Source organism: Salvelinus alpinus, chromosome 27 (assembly GCF_045679555.1).
Source record: "Salvelinus alpinus chromosome 27, SLU_Salpinus.1, whole genome shotgun sequence".
NCBI lineage: Eukaryota > Metazoa > Chordata > Actinopteri > Salmoniformes > Salmonidae > Salvelinus > Salvelinus alpinus.
The window spans coordinates 3,126,608-3,151,289 of NC_092112.1; the positions used below are offsets into that span (position 1 = coordinate 3,126,608).

The window sequence follows — 24,682 nt, forward strand, 5'->3', positions numbered from 1 at the left end:
CTCATTGCCTCTTTGCTTGACATCATGGGAAAATCAAAAGAAATCAGCCAAGACCTCAGAAAAAAAATTCTAGACATCCACAAGTCTGGTTCATCCTTGGGAGCAATTTCCAAACGCCTGAAGGTACCACGTCCATCTGTACAAACAATAGTACGCAAGTATAAACACCATGGGACCACGCAGCCGTCAAACAGCTCAGGAAGGAGATGCGTTCTGTCTCCTAGAGATGAACGTACTTTTGTGCAAAAAGTACAAATCAATCCCAGAACAGCAAAGGACCTTGTGAAGATGCTGGAGGAAACAGGTACAAAAGTATCTATATGCACAGTAAAACGAGTCCTATATCGACATAACCTGAAAGGCCGCTCAGCAAGGAAGAAGCCACTGCTCCAAAACTGCCATAAAAAAGCCAGACTATGGTTTGCAACAAAGATCGTTCTTTTTGGAGAAATGTCCTCTGGTCTGATGAGAAAAAAAAATAGAACTGTTTGGCCATAATGACTATCGTTATGTTTGGAGGAAAAAGGGGAGGCTTGCAAGCCGAAGAACACCATCACAACCGTGAAGCACAGGGGTGGCAACATCATGTTGTGGGGGTGCTTTGCTGCAGGAGGGACTGGTGCACTTCACAAAATAAATGGCATCATGAGGGGAAATTATGTGAATATATTGAAGCAACATCTCAAGACATCAGTCAGGAAGTTAAAGCTTGGTCACAAATGGGTCTTCCAAATGGACAATGACCCCAAGCATACTTCCAAAGTTGTAGCAAAATGGCTTAAGGACAACAAAGTCAAGGTATTGGAGTGGCCATCACAAAGCCCTGACCTCAATCCTAAAGAACATTTGTGGGAAGAACTGAAAAAGTGTGTGCGTGCAAGGAGGCCTACAAACCTGACTCAGTTACACCACCTCTGTCAGGAGGAATGGGCCAAAATTCACCCAACTTATTGTGGGAAGCTTGTGGAAGGCTACCCGAAATGTTTTACCCAAGTTAAACAATTTAAAGGTCATTTAAAGACTTCTGACCCACTGGGAATGTGATAAAATAAATAAAAGCTGAAATAAATAATTCTCTCTACTATTATTCTGACATTTCACATTCTTAAAATAAAGTGGTGATCCTAACTGACTTAACACAGGGAAGTTTTACTAGGATTAAATGTCAGGAATTGTGAAAAACTGAGTTTAAATGTATTTGGCTAAGGTGTATGTAAACTTCCGACTTCAACTGTAGGTCCTGGATGGCAGGAAACTTTACCCCAGAGATTTACTGGGCCATTCGCACTACCCTCTGTAGCTCCTTACGGTCAGAGGCCGAGCAGTTGCCATACCAGGCAGCGATGTAACCGGTCAGGATGCTCTCGATGGTGCAGCTGTAGAACCTTTTGAGGATCTGGGGGCCCATGCCAAATCTTTTCAGTCTCCTGAGGGGGAAAAGGTTTTGTCGTGCGCTCTTCACGACTGTCTTGGTATGTTTGGACCATGATAGTTTGTTGGTGATGTGGACACCAAGGAACTTGAAACTCTCGACGCGCTCCATTACAGCCCCGTCGATTTTAAATGGGGGCCTGTTTGGTCCGCCTTTTCCTGTAGTCCACGATCAGCTCCTGTGTCTTTCTCACATTGAGGGAGAGATTTTTGTCCTGGCACCACCCTGCCAATTCTCTGACCTCTCTATAGGCTGTCTCATCGTTGATCAGGCCTACCATTGTTGTGTCGTCAACAAACTTAATGATGGTGTTGGAGTTGTGTTTGGCCACGCAGTCATGGGTGAAGAGGGAGTACAGGAGGGGACTAAGTACACACCCCTGATGGGCCCCAGTGTTAAGGATCAGCGTGGTAGACGTGTTGTTGCCTACTCTTACCACCTGGGGGCAGCCCGTCAGGAAGCCCAGTATCCAGGTGCAGAGGGAGGTGTTTAGTCCCAGAGTCCTTAGCGATGAGCTTCGTGGGCACTATGGTGTTGCACGCTGAGCTGTAGTCAAAGAACAGCATTCTCACATAGGTGTTCCTTTTGTCCAGGTGGGAAAGGGCAGCATAGAGCATGATTGATATTGCGTCATCTGTGGTTCTGTTGGGGCGGTATGTAAATTGGGGTGGGTCTAGGGTGTCCGGGAGGATGCTGTAGATGTGAGCCATGACCAGCCTTTCAAAGCACTTCATGGCTACCGACGTGAGTGCAACGGGGCGGTAATCATTTAGGCAGGTTACCGTCGCTTCCTTGGGCACAGGGACTATAGTGGTCTGCTTGAAACATGTAGGTATTACAGACTCGGACAGGGAGATGTTGAAAATGTCAGTGAAGACACTTGCCAGTTGGTCCGCGCAAGCTTTGAGTACACGTCCTGGTAATCCATCTGGCCCAGCAGCTTTGTGAATGTTGACCTGTTGAAAGGTTTTGTTCACATCGGCTACTGAGAGCATTACCACAGCCATCCGGAACAGCTGGTGCTCTCGTGCATGCTTCAGTGTTGCTTGCCTCGAAGCGAGCATTTAAAGGCATTGAGCTTGTCCGGTATGCTCGCGTCACTGGGCAGCTTGCGCCTGGGTTTCCCTTCGTAGTCCGTAATAGTTTTCAAGCCCTGCCACATCCGACGAGCGTCAGAGCCGGTGTAGTAGGATTCAATCTTAATCCTGTATTGACGCTTTGCTTGTTTGATGGTTTGTCCGAGGGCATAGCGGGATTTCTTATAAGCGTCAGGATTAGTCTCTCGTTCCTTGAAAGCGGTAGCCTAGGAATGTTAGGAGCAACAAATGCTTTTGTTGCTCCTAACAACAAAAGCATTTGTTGTGCTTCAAGCAACAAATGCTTTTGTTGTTGAAGCACATCTCCTGAAAAAGATAAGTTTCCTATCTGTGCCACCAAACGTCTGCATATACTGGTAAAGATACCAGGTTGTTAGTAGGGCTGCATTTTATGGGCAAAATTATTAACTCTTTATGATTAAAAATGTTTATTTTTTATTTTTTTACTCTTGATGAAGTATCGCGGTCTCATTTGCTCATTACCGTAATGCGGTCTAATCTACAGTAACGTGGATCTGATTACCGTAATGCTGTCTAATCTACAGTAACGGGGATCTAATTACCGTATTGCGGTCTAATCTACAGAAACGTGAATCTGATTACCGTAATGCGGTCTAATCTACAGAAACGTGGATCTGATTACCGCAATACGGTCTAATCTACAGAAACGTGGATCTGATTACCGAAATGCATCAATGATAAAATATTCATAGAATAATATGACATAATTCTAAATATTTGAGCATAAAATCTCATTTGCTCCTTAAGTCGCTCTGGATAAGAGCGTCTGCTAAATGACTTAAATGTAAATGTATATTTGTGTACTTTGGAAAAAATATTAATATTAGTTTAAAACAAATTATATGAACATGCCACAAGTTACGGTAATCAGAACTGATTAAAATGAAAATATACAGTGACTATACAAAACATTAGGAACACCTGCTCTTTCCATGACCGACCAACCAGGTGAAACTCAATATTAGAAAGGTGTTTGGTATACTCAGTGTAATCAAAATGTTATTTTATGAAACGTTGGTGTAATAACTTGTGTATCTTACGGTGTTACGGTAAAGACATTTTGGAAAATCTGCACAAATAAATTCAAATCTGAACAGGTAAGAAGATTCATTTAACAGACAATAATTAGATGGTATTTTATCTATTACAAAAATGCCTTTAAATTTTTTTTGACCAAGAGTAATACCAAGACTGTGAGAATCACCCACGCCCTTCTGGTCCGTTTCCAACTGTTTGAAAAGCATGTAAGCCATTCTGGTCCGTTTCCAACTGTTTGAAAAGCATGTTAGCCATTCTGGTCCGTTTCCAACTGTTTGAAAAGCATGTAAGCCATTCTGGTCCGTTTCCAACTGTTTGAAAAGCATGTTAGCCATTCTGGTCCGTTTCCAACTGTTTGAAAAGCATGTTAGCCATTCTGGTCCGTTTCCAACTGTTTGAAAAGCATGTAAGCCATTCTGGTCCGTTTCCAACTGTTTGAAAAGCATGTAAGCCATTCTGGTCCGTTTCCAACTGTTTGAAAAGCATGTTAGCCATTCTGGTCCGTTTCCAACTGTTTGAAAAGCATGTAAGCCATTCTGGTCCGTTTCCAACTGTTTGAAAAGCATGTAAGCCATTCTGGTCCGTTTCCAACTGTTTGAAAAGCATGTAAGCCATTCTGGTCCGTTTCCAACTGTTTGAAAAGCATGTTAGCCATTCTGGTCCGTTTCCAACTGTTTGAAAAGCATGTTAGCCATTCTGGTCCGTTTCCAACTGTTTGAAAAGCATGTTAGCCATTCTGGTCCGTTTCCAACTGTTTGAAAAGCATGTAAGCCATTCTGGTCCGTTTCCAACTGTTTGAAAAGCATGTTAGCCATTCTGGTCCGTTTCCAACTGTTTGAAAAGCATGTAAGCCATTCTGGTCCGTTTCCAACTGTTTGAAAAGCATGTAAGCCATTCTGGTCCGTTTCCAACTGTTTGAAAAGCATGTAAGCCATTCTGGTCCGTTTCCAACTGTTTGAAAAGCATGTTAGCCATTCTGGTCCGTTTCCAACTGTTTGAAAAGCATGTTAGCCATTCTGGTCCGTTTCCAACTGTTTGAAAAGCATGTAAGCCATTCTGGTCCGTTTCCAACTGTTTGAAAAGCATGTAAGCCATTCTGGTCCGTTTCCAACTGTTTGAAAAGCATGTTAGCCATTCTGGTCCGTTTCCAACTGTTTGAAAAGCATGTTAGCCTGTACACTTTGTTCATATGTTGAAATCAAGAGGCCAACCTTATTTCTCAGAATTAGTTGTCAATTCATTTTATAAATTGTGTTTTATGCGTATTGCACATTTATAAAAAAAACACAGACTACACAGCTAGTATAACAGTCATTGGCTAGAATACTGCTACATGGCACCATAATGCTGCGGGAGACAAACCGATAATTCATTTTCCACAATCAATGTTCATTAATACTCTGGTTTTAGTAGTGTCTGTTCTGTACACAACTTGAGGAGTTGAGACATAAGGGTATCGCTAGAAAAGTTGACTTCTCTATCACAGTAAAATAACATCTCTTTCATCTTTGTTGTTGTGAGTGGAAGGTGGAGAGGCTGTGTGTGTGTAAACCGAAAGCAAGAGGTTTCACTCTTGGCCTAAAATCTGTGCGTTTCTATGGCTTATTATGGGCCTAAGCTTGGTCGCCTGTTTTCCCCGACTTTGGGGACAACGACTCCCATTGTTAGGGCAGAGACATGATTATCTCGTCATTATATACAGATCTCTGGTTTGGAATGGAAGGTGTACACAGCACAGAGGAGTGAAGAAGACCAGACCAAAAAAGACAACATTAGAATAAACGGACATAAACAATAATTACAAAAATAATTACAAAAATGTACTTGATTCTTGCGACACAATATTCCAAATGCCTGTGCAAAAAAATATACATTTAAATTAATTGAATGAATTTGATATCGCCCAGCCCTAAGAGGTAGGCTAGTGAACATGAATCAACCTGTGACTAGGACCTCCGCTTCTAATTCCCTAGATGACAACTACTCTAAAACACAAATCTGCGGGACTAAACAAATATTTTCATCCCAAAGTTGTCTGCCTGACTGCCCGCTCCCACCCGTAGCATGAAAAACGCCAACCGCGCCACAATGACGTCTGTCAGGGCCCGTAAGGTCCGGCGGACATCCCACAGGAATGCAGCTCTCTCTCCTTTGAATTGCATTTTTTGTCAGAAATGTACTAAATAAATACAGTTTGATTTGGTTCTGGCTCCATACCTGTGTGGGTGAAGTGGGCTCTAGCCTGTAGAAGCCAAAGGGTCTGGCCATGGGTCTCTTGTCGAAGTAGGCCAGGTCACAGGCCTGTTCTGTGTAGTCGCCTCCATCGATGTCGTCGCTGTTCGAGTGTCCTCCGGGACTCTGGACGTCTATCCAATGGCTCTCCAGGATTGTGGCTTCTTGGGAAAACAAGAGCGTTGGTTATTATGACACAAAAACATTCCTTACCCTTGGATACTTCATCTGGTGACTATCCAGGAGGACAAAGACAAAGGAACATCCTGTTTCTGCATAGATCTCCGTATTTAGTGACGGGGCATACGAACAGGCTTACGTCCCGGGCGTAAATCGCCATCATCAGAGTCTGACCTAGTCAACTCCCCACAACTTCCTTAGTGTTACTGTCTGTGACCTCCAGCCAGGTGAAAGGTCATGACACCCAGTGGATGGTTATGTCACGACATGAACAATCTTATCACAGTTGGAATCTAGAATTCTCAAGGGAACACCACAGCTGTATACATAGGGAAAATCAATCAATTAAATATATTTTATAATGCCCTCAACAGTTAACAGATACCCAACCTAAACCCCAAACAGCAAGCAATGCAGAGGCAGAAACACACGTAGCAGGAAAAACTTCCAAGATGGAAGAAACCTAGAGAGAAACCAGGCACCAAGGACTGGCCAGTCCACTTCTGGCTGTACAGGGTAGACCAGAGGAACCAGGCTCTGAGGACTGGCCAGTCCTCTTCTGGCTGTACAGGGTAGACCAGAGGAACCAGGCACCAAGGACTGGCCAGTCCACTTCTGGCTGTACAGGGTAGACCAGAGGAACCAGGCTCTGAGGACTGGCCAGTCCTCTTCTGGCTGTACAGGGTAGACCAGAGGAACCAGGCTCTGAGGACTGGCCAGTCCTCTTCTGGCTGTACAGGGTAGACCAGAGGAACCAGGCTCTGAGGACTGGCCAGTCCTCTTCTGGCTGTACAGGGTAGACCAGAGGAACCAGGCTCTGAGGACTGGCCAGTCCTCTTCTGGCTGTACAGGGTAGACCAGAGGAACCAGGCTCTGAGGACTGGCCAGTCCTCTACTGGCTGTACTGAGATTTCTACGGGGGAGAAAGGGGGCCGTAGGACTAACCATCTAAACACAGAGACATGCAGCCAGACTCAAAGAAGAAATAGATAAATGGATGGCAGTGAAAAACTGATGTCCTGCTGAAATCCTTCATTGTACCAACGACGACAGAGAAACCCAGCCCACGTTACCAACGACGACAGAGAAACCCAGCCCACGTTACCAACGACGAAAAAGAAACCCAGCCCACGTAACCAACGACGAAAAAGAAACCCAGCCCACGTAACCAACGACGACAGAGAAACCCAGCCCACGTAACCAACGACGACAGAGAAACCCAGCCCACGTTACCAACGACGACAGAGAAACCCAGCCCACGTAACCAACGACGACAGAGAAACCCAGCCCACGTAACCAACGACGACAGAGAAACCCAGCCCACGTTACCAACGACGACAGAGAAACCCAGCCCACGTTACCAACGACGACAGAGAAACCCAGCCCACGTTACCAACGACGACAGAGAAACCCAGCCCACGTTACCAACGACGACAGAGAAACCCAGCCCACGTAACCAACGACGACAGAGAAACCCAGCCCACGTTACCAACGACGACAGAGAAACCCAGCCCACGTTACCAAAGACGACAGAGAAACCCAGCCCACGTTACCAACGACGACAGAGAAACCCAGCCCACGTTACCAACGACGACAGAGAAACCCAGCCCACGTTACCAACGACGACAGAGAAACCCAGCCCACGTTACCAACGACGACAGAGAAACCCAGCCCACGTAACCAACGACGGCAGAGAAACCCAGCCCACGTTACCAACGACGGCAGACAAACCCAGCCCACGTTACCAACGACGACAGACAAACCCAGCCCACGTTACCAACGACGACAGACAAACCCAGCCCACGTTACCAATATTAGCTCGTCTCTTGATCTCCTTGCGTCGGTTGGCAAACCAGTTGTAGACTTTTAGAGAGCTGACTCTCTCCAGGTCCGATAGCTTCTTCCCTGAAATAAAACAACATTCAGGAGATTAGATCATTCCAAACAGTAAATTATATTCCAAAGGGCAAAGTACACTGAAAAAAAATGTACTCAACATGGAAAGTCTTGTTGCAATGTTTCATGAGCTGAAATAAAATAAAAATCCCAGAAATGTTCCATACGCACAAAAAGCTTATTTCTCTGAAATGTTGCACACTCATTTGTTTACATCCCTGTTAGTGAGCATTTCTCTTTTACCAAGAAAAACCATTAGACTTGAAAGGTGTGGCATATCAAGAAGCTTGTATGTCAGGTGTATGGGGTCGTGCTGACTGATGTCAACGCTGTGGAGGTGGGCTGATGCTATGGGCAGGCATAAGTTACGGACAACGAGCACAATGGCATTTTATCGATTGCAATTTGAATGCACAGAGATACCGTGACGGGATCCTGAGGCCCATTGTCATGTCTTTCATCCGCCGCCATCACCTCAGGTTTCAGCATGATAATGCACGGCCCCATGTCACAAGGATCTCTACACACTTCCTGGAAGCTGAAAATGTCTCAGTTCTTCCATGGCCTGTCTGTTCACCAGACATGTCACCCGTTGAGCATGTTCGGGATGCTCTGGATTGTCGTGTACGACAGTGTATTACAGTTCCCACCAATATCCAGCAACTTCGCACAGCCATTGAAGAGGAGTGGGACAACATTCCACAGGACACAAATCAACAGCCTGATCAACTCTATGTGAAGGAGATGTGTTGCGCTCCATGAGGCAAATGGTGGTCACACCAGATACTGACTGGTTTTCTGATCCACAACCCTACTTTTTATCTGTATCTGTGGCCAACAGTATCTGTGGCCAACAGTATCTGTGGCCAACAGTATCTGTGGCCAACAGTATCTGTGGCTAACAGATGCGTATCTGTGGCTAACAGATGCATATCTGTATTCCCAGTCATGTGAAATCCATAGATTAGAGCCTTAATTTATTTCAAATGACTGATTTCCTCATATGAACTGTAACTTAAAATTGTAGGATGTTGCGTTTATATCTTTGTTCAGTTGACATTTATTTGTACATTTAGGTATTTTACAGACTCATATCCAGAGCGACTTACAGTTAGTGCTTTCAAATTAAGGTAGCTGGGCAGGACAACCACTACACTACAGTCACAGGTAGCTGGGCAGGACAACCACTACACTACAGTCACAGGTAGCTGGGTAGGACAACCACTATACTACAGTCACAGGTAGCTGGGCGGGACAACCACTACACTACAGTCACAGGTAGCTGGGTGGGACAACCACTACACTACAGTCACAGGTAGCTGGGCAGGACAACCACTACACTACAGTCACAGGTAGCTGGGCGGGACAACCACTACACTACAGTCACAGGTAGCTGGACGGGACAACCACTACACTACAGTCACAGGTAGCTGGACGGGACAACCACTACACTCACAGGTAGCTGGACAGGACAACCACTACACTACAGTCACAGGTAGCTGGGCAGGACAACCACTACACTACAGTCACAGGTAGCTGGGCAGAACAACCACTACACTACAGTCACACGTAGCTGGGCAGGACAACCACTACACTACAGTCACACGTAGCTGGGCAGGACAACCACTACACTACAGTCACATGTAGCTGGGCAGGACAACCACTACACTACAGTCACAGGTAGCTGGGTAGGACAACCACATACTACAGTCACAGGTAGCTGGGCGGGACAACCACTACACTACAGTCACAGGTAGCTGGGTGGGACAACCACTACACTACAGTCACAGGTAGCTGGGTGGGACAACCACTACACTACAGTCACAGGTAGCTGGGTGGGACAACCACTACACTACAGTCACAGGTAGCTGGGCAGGACAACCACTACACTACAGTCACAGGTAGCTGGGCGGGACAACCACTACACTACAGTCACAGGTAGCTGGACAGGACAACCACTACACTACAGTCACAGGTAGCTGGACAGGACAACCACTACACTCACAGGTAGCTGGACAGGACAACCACTACACTACAGTCACAGGTAGCTGGGCAGGACAACCACTACACTACAGTCACAGGTAGCTGGGCAGAACAACCACTACACTACAGTCACACGTAGCTGGGCAGGACAACCACTACACTACAGTCACAGGTAGCTGGGTAGGACAACCACATACTACAGTCACAGGTAGCTGGGCAGGACAACCACTACACTACAGTCACAGGTAGCTGGGCAGGACAACCACTACACTACAGTCACAGGTAGCTGGGCAGAACAACCACTACACTACAGTCACACGTAGCTGGGCAGGACAACCACTACACTACAGTCACAGGTAGCTGGGCAGGACAACCACTACACTACAGTCACAGGTAGCTGGACAGGACAACCACTACACTACACTCACAGGTAGCTGGACAGGACAACCACTACACTACAGTCACAGGTAGCTGGGCAGGACAACCACTACACTACAGTCACACGTAGCTGGGCAGGACAACCACTACACTACAGTCACAGGTAGCTGGGTAGGACAACCACATACTACAGTCACAGGTAGCTGGGCGGGACAACCACTACACTACAGTCACAGGTAGCTGGGTGGGACAACCACTACACTACAGTCACAGGTAGCTGGGCAGGACAACCACTACACTACAGTCACAGGTAGCTGGGTGGGACAACCACTACACTACAGTCACAGGTAGCTGGGCAGGACAACCACTACACTACAGTCACAGGTAGCTGGGTGGGACAACCACTACACTACAGTCACAGGTAGCTGGACAGGACAACCACTACACTACAGTCACAGGTAGCTGGACAGGACAACCACTACACTCACAGGTAGCTGGACAGGACAACCACTACACTACAGTCACAGGTAGCTGGGCAGGACAACCACTACACTACAGTCACAGGTAGCTGGGCAGAACAACCACTACACTACAGTCACACGTAGCTGGGCAGGACAACCACTACACTACAGTCACAGGTAGCTGGGTAGGACAACCACATACTACAGTCACAGGTAGCTGGGCAGGACAACCACTACACTACAGTCACAGGTAGCTGGGCAGGACAACCACTACACTACAGTCACAGGTAGCTGGGCAGAACAACCACTACACTACAGTCACACGTAGCTGGGCAGGACAACCACTACACTACAGTCACAGGTAGCTGGGTAGGACAACCACTACAGTCATAGGTAGCTGGACAGGACAACCACATACTACAGTCACAGTAAGTAGTAAAGCATCCATCAACTAAATCAGGTGTAGTAACAAAGGCCAGTACAACAGTAAGGTGGACAGAATACCTGGTTTCTGGATGAGCAGTACAACAGGTGGACAGAATACCTGGTTTCTGGATGAGCAGTACAACAGGTGGACAGAATACCTGGTTTCTAGATGAGCAGTACAACAGGTGGACAGAATACCTGGTTTCTGGATGAGCAGTACAACAGGTGGACAGAATACCTGGTTTCTGGATGAGCAGTACAACAGGTGGACAGAATACCTGGTTTCTGGATGAACAGTACAACAGGTGGACAGAATACCTGGTTTCTGGATGAGCAGTACAACAGGTGGACAGAATACCTGGTTTCTGGATGAGCAGTACAACAGGTGGACAGAATACCTGGTTTCTGGATGAGCAGTACAACAGGTGGACAGAATACCTGGTTTCTGGATGAGCAGTACAACAGGTGGACAGAATACCTGGTTTCTGGATGAGCAGTACAACAGGTGGACAGAATACCTGGTTTCTGGATGAGCAGTACAACAGGTGGACAGAATACCTGGTTTCTGGATGAGCAGTACAACAGGTGGACAGAATACCTGGTTTCTGGATGAGCAGTACAACAGGTGGACAGAATACCTGGTTTCTGGATGACCAGTACAACAGGTGGACAGAATACCTGGTTTCTGGATGACCAGTACAACAGGTGGACAGAATACCTGGTTTCTGGATGAGCAGTACACCAGGTGGACAGAATACCTGGTTTCTGGATGAGCAGTACAACAGGTGGACAGAATACCTGGTTTCTGGATGACCAGTACAACAGGTGGACAGAATACCTGGTTTCTGGATGACCAGTACAACAGGTGGACAGAATACCTGGTTTCTGGATGAGCAGTACAACAGGTGGACAGAATACCTGGTTTCTGGATGAGCAGTACAACAGGTGGACAGAATACCTGGTTTCTGGATGAGCAGTACAACAGGTGGACAGAATACCTGGTTTCTGGATGAGCAGTACAACAGGTGGACAGAATACCTGGTTTCTGGATGAGCAGTACAACAGGTGGACAGAATACCTGGTTTCTGGATGAACAGTACAACAGGTGGACAGAATACCTGGTTTCTGGATGAGCAGTACAACAGGTGGACAGAATACCTGGTTTCTGGATGACAGCGTTGCAGGCGTTAGAGATCTCCTCTCTCTTCGCTTCATCGGGGTACTGGTTGTCATTGAAGTAGCTGAGGAGAAGAGGCGGCCATCTCAAAACACAGATCTAGTCGGCGTCCCAAATAGCACCCTAACCCCTATGTAGTGCACTGCTTTAGACCAGAGCCCTCTCCACCCTATCCCCTATGTAGTGCACTGCTTTAGACCAGAGCCCTCTCCACCTTATCCCCTATGTAGTGCACTGCTTTAGACCAGAGCCCTCTCCACCCTATCCCCTATGTAGTGCACTGCTTTAGACCAGAGTCCTCTCCACCCTATCCCCTATGTAGTGCACTGCTTTAGACCAGAGTCCTCTCCACCCTATCCCCTATGTAGTGCACTGCTTTAGACCAGAGCCCTCTCCACCCTATTCCCTATGTAGTGCACTGCTTTAGACCAGAGCCCTCTCCACCCTAGCCCCTCCCTCTCCTTAAGTCATATATGCTCTCTCTCCCTCTCCTCATCACAGCCAGACATTATTTCCGCCGGGTAAAGATGCTCTCCTCTCACCCCTCTGCTCGCTCCTCACCTCTCCATCACAGCCAGACATTCTTTCCTCCAGGTAAAACGACTTCCTCTGCGTAGCCGGAAGATTCCTGGGGCGGTACTTATATGGGGTGTGGTCTGTCTCCAATCCATTTCCTCCATAGCCATTGGGGCTGGGCGCATGTTTAGAGTGGCACCTGGAGGAGCCAATAGCAGGAAAGCATTAACTCACAACCTTATAAACGCGTCTCGTTTTCATCAGACACCAAATGAAACCAAAGAGGTACTATCTGAACTTCCGTCCAAATAGAAACAGTTGTTTTCATCCCCAATGCAGAATGTTTTAAAACCTTTTGCTCAAATGAATAGGACCCAGCATCGTAGCGGTATTACCGAGACTGCCGTAAAGCATCGTAGCGGTATTACCGAGACTGCCGTAAAGCATCGGAGCGGTATTACTCACTGTCATGAAGTGATGCCTGCAGTATAAGAGGTGGGATTAATAAGGTGTTGGGTAGAGGTGGGCCAGCCTTTGATTAATAAGGTGTTGGGTAGAGGTGGGCCAGCCTTTGATTAATAAGGTGTTGGGTAGAGGTGGGCCAGCCTTTGATTAATAAGGTGTTGGGTAGAGGTGGGCCAGCCTTTGATTAATAAGGTGTTGGGTAGAGGTGGGCCAGCCTTTGATTAATAAGGTGTTGGGTAGAGGTGGGCCAGCCTTTGATTAATAAGGTGTTGGGTAGAGGTGGGCCAGCCTTTGATTAATAAGGTGTTGGGTAGAGGTGGGCCAGCCTTTGATTAATAAGGTGTTGGGTAGAGGTGGGCCAGCCTTTGATTAATAAGGTGTTGGGTAGAGGTGGGCCAGCCTTTGATTAATAAGGTGTTGGGTAGAGGTGGGCCAGCCTTTGATTAATAAGGTGTTGGGTAGAGGTGGGCCAGCCTTTGATTAATAAGGTGTTGGGTAGAGGTGGGCCAGCCTTTGATTAATAAGGTGTTGGGTAGAGGTGGGCCAGCCTTTGATTAATAAGGTGTTGGGTAGAGGTGGGCCAGCCTTTGATTAATAAGGTGTTGGGTAGAGGTGGGCCAGCCTTTGATTAATAAGGTGTTGGGTAGAGGTGGGCCAGCCTTTGATTAATAAGGTGTTGGGTAGAGGTGGGCCAGCCTTTGATTAATAAGGTGTTGGGTAGAGGTGGGCCAGCCTTTGATTAATAAGGTGTTGGGTAGAGGTGGGCCAGCCTTTGATTAATAAGGTGTTGGGTAGAGGTGGGCCAGCCTTTGATTAATAAGGTGTTGGGTAGAGGTGGGCCAGCCTTTGATTAATAAGGTGTTGGGTAGAGGTGGGCCAGCCTTTGATTAATAAGGTGTTGGGTAGAGGTGGGCCAGCCTTTGATTAATAAGGTGTTGGGTAGAGATGGGCCAGCCTTTGATTAATAAGGTGTTGGGTAGAGATGGCCAGCCTTTGATTAATAAGGTGTTGGGTAGAGGTGGCCAGCCTTTGATTAATAAGGTGTTGGGTAGAGGTGGCCAGCCTTTGATTAATAAGGTGTTGGGTAGAGGTGGCCAGCCTGATTAATAAGGTGTTGGGTAGAGGTGGCCAGCCTTTGATTAATAAGGTGTTGGGTAGAGGTGGCCAGCCTTTGATTAATAAGGTGTTGGGTAGAGGTGGCCACCCTTTGATTAATAAGGTGTTGGGTAGAGGTGGCCACCCTTTGATTAATAAGGTGTTGGGTAGAGGTGGCCAGCCTTTGATTAATAAGGTGTTGGGTAGAGGTGGCCAGTCTGATTAATAAGGTGTTGGGTAGAGGTGGCCAGTCTGATTAATAAGGTGTTGGGTAGAGGTGACCAGCCTTTTGATTAATAAGGTGTTGGGTAGAGGTGGCCAGCCTTTTGATTAATAAGGTGTTGGGTAGAGGTGGCCAGCCTTTTGATTAATAAGGTGTTGGGTAGAGGTGACCAGTCTTTCCATAATAAGTGTGAAGCTAATGCTGAGTAATTTGGCAGAGTTCCATAGAGGAACATGATTCAGCAGAGGACAAGGATGGTACACATAGAGAAAGACAGAGACAGACACAGAGACAGACACAGAGACGAGAGAGACACAGAGAGAGACGGGTACCGGGGGAGGTCTTCTCTAGCTGGTACCAGTGGTAGAAAGCTCTCTTCTTCTGTTCACTGAGGTCAGAGCCGTGTTGAAGCAACCAATGAGAGATCCTGCTCTGACTGATTCCTGGAACACACACACACACACACACACACACACACACACACACACACACACACACACACACACACACACACACACACACACACACACACACACACACACACACACACACACACACACACACACACACACCAGGTTAGAGAGGTAGCAGTCCTACCAACCAATAATAGTGTACCTGCCAGTGAGACTCTACACACATAGCCAGGAGAAGCCATCACTGCTGCCTGTACTGCTGCCTGTAGCCCCATCACTGCTGCCTGTAGGCCCCATCACTGCTGCCTGTAGGCCCCATCACTGCTGCCTGTACTGCTGCCTGTAGGCCCCATCACTGCAGCCTGTAGGCCCCATCACTGCAGCCTGTAGGCCCCATCACTGCAGCCTGTAGGCCCCATCACTGCAGCCTGTAGGCCCCATCACTGCAGCCTGTAGGCCCCATCACTGCAGCCTGTAGGCCCCATCACTGCAGCTAATGTAGAAGTTAAAGCTGTGTACATTTACAAATACGGTGCCAAATCATATGTGAAGAATGCAACAAAGATGCAGAATCATCTGGCCAAGTGCGTCCCTCAGCACTCACAACATGCAACCTCTGGCCAAAGTCCCTCTACTTCTATTCGAGGTGAAAATTATGAATCAGACACCTTATCGATAGCAACAGCTCATGGTCCTCCTGGAATCAGAAGTTTTTGACTCAATGGAGAAATGCTGTTGAATGTCTTGTTCGAGCTGTGTTTGCAACTAGTTCACCTCTGATGCTCACAGGCAATGTGTATTGGAAGAGATTGTTGAATGTTCTTTTCCCAGCATACACCACTCCAACCAGACATGCTTTATCTACTCAATTGCTGGATGCAGAGCTCAGAGTTCAAGTGAAGGTCAAGCAAATCACAGAGAAAGCAGACTGTATTGCAATCATCTCTGATGGGTGGTCGATTGTTCGTGGGCAAGGAATAATTAACTACATCATCTCCACCCCTCAACCAGTATTCTACAAGAGCACAGACACAAGAGACAACAGACACACCAGTCTCTACATTGCAGATGAGCTGAAGGCAGTCATCAATGACCTTGGACCACAGAAGGTATTTGCACTGGTGACAGACAATGCTGCAAACATGAAGGCTGCTTGGTCTAAAGTGGAGGAGTCCTACCCTCACATCACACCCATTGGCTGTGCTGCTCATGCATTGAATCTGCTCCTCAAGGACATCATGGCACTGAAAACAATGGATACACTCTACAAGAGAGCCAACGGAAATGGTTAGGTATGTGAAGGGTCATCAAGTTATAGCAGCAATCTACCTCACCAAGCAAAGTGAGAAGAATAAGAGCACCACATTGAAGCTGCACCAGGAACACCCATTGGGTTGAGGTTGTCATCATGTTTGACAGTCTCCTGGAGGGAAGGAGTCTCTCCAAGAAATGGCCATATCACAGTCTGCCGATATGGACAGCCCCATCAAGAGGATCCTCCTGGATGATGTACTTTGGGAGAGAGTGGTAAGCAGCCTGAAACCTATAGCTGTAGCCATTGCACTGATTGAGGTAGACAATGCCATCCTATCTGATGTTCAGACTCTGCTTGCAGATGTAAGAGAAGAAATCCGTACTGCCCTGCCCACTTCACTGTTGCTCCAATCAGAGGAAACTGCAGTTCTGAAATACATCAAAAGCGTGAAGACTTTTGCCTGAAGCCCATACACACCGCAGCGTACATGTTGGACCCCAAGTATGCTGGCAAGAGCATCCTGTCTGGTGCAGAGATCAACAAGGCCTATGGTGTCATCACTACCGTGTCTCGCCACCTTGGCCTGGATGAGGGCAAGGTTCTTGGCAGTCTGGCGAAGTACACTTCCAAGCAAGAGCTTTGGGATGGAGATGCAATATGGCAGTCGTGCCAATACATCTCATCAGACACCTGGTGGAAGGGACTTTGTGGATCTGAGGCTCTTTCCCCTGTTGCCTCAATCATCCTCCAAAGCCCACCAACATCAGCCACCTCAGAGCGCAACTGGTCCTTGTTTGGGAACACGCACACCAAAGCACGCAACAGGCTGACCAATACAAAGTTTGAAAAATTGGTGGCCATCCGGGAAAATTTGAGGCTTTTTGAGCCTGACAACGAGCCATCCTCAACAAGGTTGGAAAGTGACAGTGAAAATGAGGCCTCAAGAGTCTGATGTTCAAGAGGTGTGGACATTGAGGAGGTCCAGGGAGAAGACATGGAAGCCTGAGAGGAAGACAACCAAAGCTTTAGTTTATAGACTATCATTTTACAGACAGTGTTGAAAAAGTTTTGGGAGATGCGATGGATCATTGGGGATCATTCAATATTCACTTTCTCTTGTTGTTCAGTGAACTCATCTCATGCTATAATATATAAACATTCTATTGGAAGGATTTAAGCATTTGCAATTATGTCTACATATGATAAGGTAAAAGGTTTATGTTTGTCTCCATATAATATGGTAAATATATCCAATGCAAAAAATATCTAAATTTAAATGGTATTAATATTAATTTGCATATATTCCCGTTAATTCCCACGGAAACATTTCCACCTCTGAATACTCCCCAAAATGGGAAACCCTAGCCATCACTAGTGTAGCCATCACTAGTGTAGCCATCACTAGTGTAGCCATCACTAGTGTAGCCATCACTACTGCGCATACAGTGGGGAGAACAAGTATTTGATACACTGCCGATTTTGCAGGTTTTCCTACTTACAAAGCATGTAGAGGTCTGTCATTTTTATCATAGGTACACTTCAACTGTGAGAGACGGAATCTAAAACAAAAATCCAGAAAATCACATTGTATGATTTTTAAGTAATTAATTAGCATTTTATTGCATGACATAAGTATTTGATCACCTACCAACCAGTAAGAATTCCGGCTCTCACAGACCTGTTAGTTTTTCTTTAAGAAGCCCTCCTGTTCTCCACTCATTACCTGTATTAACTGCACCTGTTTGAACTCGTTACCTGTATAAAAGACACCTGTCCACACACTCAATCAAACAGACTCCAACCTCTCCACAATGGCCAAGACCAGAGAGCTGTGTAAGGACATCAGGGATAAATTGTAGACCTGTACAAGGCTGGGATGGGCTACAGGACAATAGCCAAGCAGCTTGGTGAGAAGGCAACAACTGTTGGCACAATTATTAGAAAATAGAAGAAGTTCAAGATGACGGTCAATCCCCCTCGGTCTGGGGCTCCATGCAAGATCTCACCTCGTGGGGCATCAATGATCATGAGGAAGGTGAGTTATCAGCCCAGAACTACACGGCAGGACCTGGTCAATGACCTGAAGAGAGCTGGGACCACAGTCTCAAAGAAAACCATTAGTAACACACTACGCCGTCATGGATTAAAATCCTGCAGCACACGCAAGGTCCCCCTGCTCAAGCCAGCGCATGTCCAGGCCCGTCTGAAGTTTGCCAATGACCATCTGGATGATCCAGAGGAGGAATGGGAGAAGGTCATGTGGTCTGATGAGACAAAAATAGAGCTTTTTGCTCTAAACTCCACTCGCCGTGTTTGGAGGAATAGAAGGATGAGTACAACCCCAAGAACACCATCCCAACCGTGAAGCATGGAGGTGGAAACATCATTCTTTGGGGATGCTTTTCTGCAAAGGGGACAGGACGACTGCACCGTATTGAGGGGAGGATGGATGGGGCCATGTATCGCGAGATCTTGACCAACAACCTCCTTCCCTCAGTAAGAGCATTGAAGATGGGTCGTGGCTGGGTCTTCCAGCATGACAACGACCCGAAACACACAGCCAGGGCAACTAAGGAGTGGCTCCGTAAGAAGCATCTCAAGGTCCTGGAGTGGCCTAGCCAGTCTCCAGACCTGAACCCAATAGAAAATCTTTGGAGGGAGCCGAAAGTCCGTATTGCCCAGCGACAGCCCCGAAACCTGAAGGATCTGGAGAAGGTCTGTATGGAGGAGTGGGCCAAAATCCCTGCTGCAGTGTGTGCAAACCTGGTCAAGAACTACAGGAAACGTATGATCTCTGTAATTGCAAACTAAGGTTTCTGTACCAAATATTCAGTTCTGCTTTTCTGATGTATCAAATACTTATGTCATGCAATAAAATGCAAATTAATTACTTAAAAATCATACAATGTGATTTTCTGGATTTTTGTTTTAGATTCCTTCTCTCACAGTTGAAGTGTACCTATGATAAAAATTACAGACCTCTACATGCTTTGTAAGTAGGAAAACCTGCAAAATTGTCAGTGTATCAAATACTTGTTCTCCCCACTGTATATGTCTGGTTAAATTAAATATAATATATTTAATGTCTGTGTGTGACAGACTTCTGATTGCTGTGTGAGCCTTGTGGGAGGGGTTGTCAATTATAGTGGAAGCTTCAAGGTGTTACTGACCTGGGCCACCGCAGTGTGTTTGTTACTGACCTGTGACCTGGGCCACCACAGCCTGAGAGATTCTCCTGTTCCCCAGGAACGACTTGATCTCCTCCTTCACAATGCTGCCGTCTCTCCTGTGTACACAAATACACGACAGTGCATAAATAGGCTAACCAGTGTTATTGTTATATAGAATATATGCCATTTAACAAAGCCTTTTAAAGTCCAAAGCGACTAAGTCATGAGTATATATATATTTTCAAATGGTTTGGTCTCCAGCGGGAATCGAATCGACAATCTTGGCGTTACAAGCGCCACCCTCTACCAACTGGGCCACAACATTATTGTTTTATCCTGAAAAATCCCCCAGTCCTTAGCGATTACAAGCATACCATTAACATGATGCAGCCATGTGTTATATTGAATTTGCCCCAAACATAACACTTTGTATTCAGGACAAAAAGTTATTTGCTTTGCCACTTTAGTGCCTTGTTGCAAACAGGATGCATGTTTTGGAATATTTTATATTCTGTACAGGCTTCCTTCTTTTCACTCGTCATTTAGGTTAGTATTGGAGTAACTACAATGTTGTTGATTCATCCTCAGTTTTCTCCTATCACAGCCATTCAACTAACTGTTTTAAAGTTACCATTGGCCTCATGGTGAAATCCCTGAGCGGTTTCCTTCCTCTCCGGCAACTGAGTTAGGAAGGAAGTAGTTCTGCATGGAAGAAAAATTCCTCCACAGCGATGTGAGATTTATCAACAACTTCCACAAAACGTTTGGCTGCAGTCATTGGAGCTAAAAGATGGCACAACCGGTTATTGAGTGTAAACGGGCGATTACTTCTACACACAGGGGAATTGGGTGTTGCATAACTTTGTAAATTAAATAAGTATCCATTTTTTTTTGTTATTTGTAAATTCAGGTCCTCTTCATCTAATATTAGGTTTTGGTTGAAGATCTGATAACATTCAGTATCAAAAACATGAAAAAAAAGAGAAAGTCTGAAAGGGGATAAAGACTTTTCCACGAAACTGTATATAGCCTTTTTGATTTGATGATGTTTAAAATGTTGACGTTGAAATGGTTCTGGAATAGCTGAGGCAGTGCTCCCGTTGTCTTACCGCTGACTTGTGGTTCGAAAAATCCGTAGTTGTTTAGTAAAACTGTTGAAAACGTTTTAACTTGTGTGACCACGCTGCAGGTAATGCAACTGTTTGTTACATGCAATATTTGCTTTGTGGACTTCAGATGTTGCTCTCCGGTTTTGTGAAGAAACAAAACAGACAGTATGTGTAGTTGGATTTATTCTGCCACTGTGTGTGACTTATCTTGTTGTTGTCATGGCCTTATTGTATATCACAGTGATCGTATGAACTAATATGTTATAGAATAAACAACAATTACTACAACAAAGGTTGTAATATGGCTTTTCTATTTTTTCTCTCTCTCTGTGTGGTCAGTCCGCCCTGGACCACACCAAATCTGAACCAATTATAGTGGTATGTGTTTCACAAGTTTGGACAGGACAGTAGAGAACATTACAGTAGAGTAGAGTACCGTGTACTGTGCTGTACTGAACACATCAACTGTGCTATGATGTTCAAACTTGTGAAAACAGACATCTATGATTGGTTCAGATTTGGTCCCGTCCGGAGCAACCAAATGTGGTCTTGTTTGGGGGGGAGGGGGGGGGGAGCTCATTAGAATAATAGCCAGAGTGTAGAATAATACCCAAATATTCAAAAGAAGGATATTTTATATTTCTACCTTTGTACCAATTTAGGGGGCGTCACCATGAATGGAATGTATTCATATCCTTAATTTCTGTATAGTACAAATCAGGGACCCCATGATGTAATTCTGTTACCGCTTGTAAATCCACTTCACTGTAGTGGAATAAACTAAATAGATGTTTTCTAACTCAAGGTGTGACGTCATAGCGGACACCCCATTCTTTCTGCAGACATCTTTGAATCTTAATTCAGAGCAAATATGTGAGTTTCTGGAAAAAGGTGGTAGCATAAAAATAAAAGAGGAGCGATTTTACTGTAATTCTGTTACCAAACTTTGTATCTGCACAGTTGTTCCAATAAATGTAGTTTTTTTGTGAAATTTGACACGTGGATCAATTCACTTAATCTCACAAGATCAGGCCGGTCAAACGAGGCTGTGTGGTTGTTGCATGAGATCAGAAAGACGGCCTTAAATCGTGAGAGTGGTATGCAGGTGAGAGTGGTATGCAGGTGAGAGTGGTATGCAGCTGAGAGTGGTATGCAGCTGAGAGTGGTATGCAGGTGAGAGTGGTATGCAGGCGAGAGTGGTATGCAGGCGAGAGTGGTATGCAGGCGAGAGTGGTATGCAGGCGAGAGTGGTATGCAGGCGAGAGTGGTATGCAGGCGAGAGTGGTATGCAGGCGAGAGTGGTATGCAGCGAGAGTGGTATGCAGCGAGAGTGGTATGCAGCGAGAGTGGTATGCAGCGAGAGTGGTATGCAGCGAGAGTGGTATGCAGCGAGAGTGGTATGCAGCGAGAGTGGTATGCAGCGAGAGTGGTACAGTGGGGCAAAAAGGTATTTAGTCAGCCACCAATTGTGCAAGTTCTCCCACTTAAAAATATGAGAGAGGCCTGTAATTTTCATCATATGTACACTTCAACTATGACAGACAAAATGAGAAAAAAAAATCCAGAAAATCACATTGTAGGATTTTTAATGAATTTATTTGCAAATTATGGTGGAAAATAAGTATTTGGTCACCTACAAACAAGCAAGATTTCTGGCTCTCACAGACCTGTAACTTCTTCTTTAAGAGGCTCCTCTGTCCTCCACTCGTTACCTGTATTAAATGGCACCTGTTTGAACTTGTTATCAGTATAAAAGACACCTGTCCACAACCTCAAACAGTCACACTCCAAACTCCACTATGGCCAAGACCAAAGAGCTGTCAAAGGACACCAGAAACAAAATTGTAGACCTGCACCAGGCTGGGAAGACTGAATCTGCAATAGGTAAGCAGCTTGGTTTGAAGAAATCAACTGTGGGAGCAATTATTAGGAAATGGAAGACATACAAGACCACTGATAATCTCCCTTGATCTGGGGCTCCACGCAAGATCTCACCCCGTGGGGTCAAAATGATCACAAGAACGGTGAGCAAAAATCCCAGAACCACACGGGGGGACCTAGTGAATGACCTGCAGAGAGCTGGGACCAAATTAACAAAGCCTACCATCAGTAACACACTACGCCGCCAGGGACTCAAATCCTGCAGTGCCAGACGTGTCCCCCTGCTTAAGCCAGTACATGTCCAGGCCCGTCTGAAGTTTGCTAGAGAGCATTTGGATGATCCAGAAGAAGATTGGGAGAATGTCATATGGTCAGATGAAACCAAAATATAACTTTTTGGTAAAAACTCAAAAAACACCATGCCTACTGTGAAGCATGGGGGTGGAAACATCATGCTTTGGGGCTGTTTTTCTGCAAAGGGACCAGGACGACTGATCCGTGTAAAGGAAAGAATGAATGGGGCCATGTATCGTGAGATTTTGAGTGAAAACCTCCTTCCATCAGCAAGGGCATTGAAGATGAAACGTGGCTGGGTCTTTCAGCATGACAATGATCCCAAACACACCGCCCGGGCAACGAAGGAGTGGCTTCGTAAGAAGCATTTCAAGGTCCTGGAGTGGCCTAGCCAGTCTCCAGATCTCAACCCCATAGAAAATCTTTGGAGGGAGTTGAAAGTCCGTGTTGCCCAGCAACAGCCCCAAAACATCACTGCTCTAGAGGAGATCTGCATGGGAGGAATGGGCCAAAATACCAGCAACAGTGTGTGAAAACCTTGTGAAGACTTACAGAAAACGTTTGACCTCTGTCATTGCCAACAAAGGGTATATAACAAAGTATTGAGATAAACTTTTGTTATTCACCAAATACTTATTTTCCACCATAATTTGCAAATAAATTCATTAAAAATCCTACAATGTGATTTTCTGGATTTTTTTTTCTCATTTTGTCTGTCATAGTTGAAGTGTACCTATGATGAAAATTACAGGCCTCTCTCATCTTTTTAAGTGGGAGAACTTGCACAATAGGTGGCTGACTAAATACTTTTTTGCCCCACTGTATGTAGGTGAGAGTGGTATGCAGGTGAGAGTGGTATGCAGGTGAGAGTGGTATGCAGGTGAGAGTGGTATGCAGGTGAGAGTGGTACGTAGGTGAGAGTGGTACGTAGGTGAGAGTGGTACGCAGTGAGAGTGGTACGCAGTTGAGAGTGGTACGCAGTTGAGAGTGGTACGTAGGTGAGAGTGGTACGCAGGTGAGAGTGGTATGCAGGTGAGAGTGGTATGCAGGTGAGAGTGGTATGCAGGTGAGAGTGGTATGTAGGTGAGAGTGGTATGTAGGTGAGAGTGGTATGTAGGTGAGAGTGGTATGTAGTGAGAGTGGTATGTAGTGAGAGTGGTATGTAGTGAGAGTGGTATGCAGGTGAGAGTGGTATGCAGGTGAGAGTGGTATGCAGGTGAGAGTGGTATGTAGGTGAGAGTGGTATGTAGTGAGAGTGGTATGTAGTGAGAGTGGTATGTAGTGAGAGTGGTATGTAGTGAGAGTGGTATGTAGGTGAGAGTGGTATGTAGGTGAGAGTGGTATGTAGGTGAGAGTGGTATGTAGTGAGAGTGGTATGTAGTGAGAGTGGTATGCAGGTGAGAGTGGTATGCAGGTGAGAGTGGTATGCAGGTGAGAGTGGTATGCAGGTGAGAGTGGTATGCAGGTGAGAGTGGTATGTAGGTGAGAGTGGTATGTAGGTGAGAGTGGTATGTAGTGAGAGTGGTATGTAGTGAGAGTGGTATGTAGGTGAGTGGTATGTAGTGAGAGTGGTATGTAGTGAGAGTGGTATGCAGTGAGAGTGGTATGCAGGTGAGAGTGGTATGCAGGTGAGAGTGGTATGTAGGTGAGAGTGGTATGTAGGTGAGAGTGGTATGTAGGTGAGAGTGGTATGTAGTTGAGAGTGGTATGTAGTGAGAGTGGTATGTAGTGAGAGTGGTATGTAGTGAGAGTGGTATGTAGGTGAGAGTGGTATGTAGGTGAGAGTGGTATGTAGGTGAGAGTGGTATGTAGTGAGAGTGGTATGTAGTGAGAGTGGTATGCAGGTGAGAGTGGTATGCAGGTGAGAGTGGTATGCAGGTGAGAGTGGTATGCAGGTGAGAGTGGTATGTAGGTGAGAGTGGTATGTAGGTGAGAGTGGT

General features: G+C 46.0%; 1 protein-coding gene across 2 annotated transcripts in view; it reads right to left on the bottom strand.

Moving 5' to 3' along the window:
• The window catches only part of LOC139555892 (homeobox-containing protein 1-like), a 40,114-nt gene that overhangs the window by 11,625 nt on the left and 3,807 nt on the right, over window positions 1-24,682 (bottom strand). The window contains exons 3-8 of one of the 2 annotated variants that reach the window (XM_071369253.1): window positions 19,489-19,574; window positions 14,953-15,063; window positions 12,883-13,036; window positions 12,303-12,385; window positions 7,810-7,905; window positions 5,806-5,981 (exon numbers count right to left, since the gene is read on the bottom strand). In XM_071369253.1, the coding sequence (XP_071225354.1) occupies window positions 5,806-5,981; window positions 7,810-7,905; window positions 12,303-12,385; window positions 12,883-13,036; window positions 14,953-15,063; window positions 19,489-19,574 (706 nt within the window). Of the gene's footprint in view, window positions 1-5,805; window positions 5,985-7,809; window positions 7,906-12,302; window positions 12,386-12,882; window positions 13,037-14,952; window positions 15,064-19,488; window positions 19,575-24,682 lie in introns of both variants that reach the window. The other variant, XM_071369252.1, reaches the window with a different exon arrangement.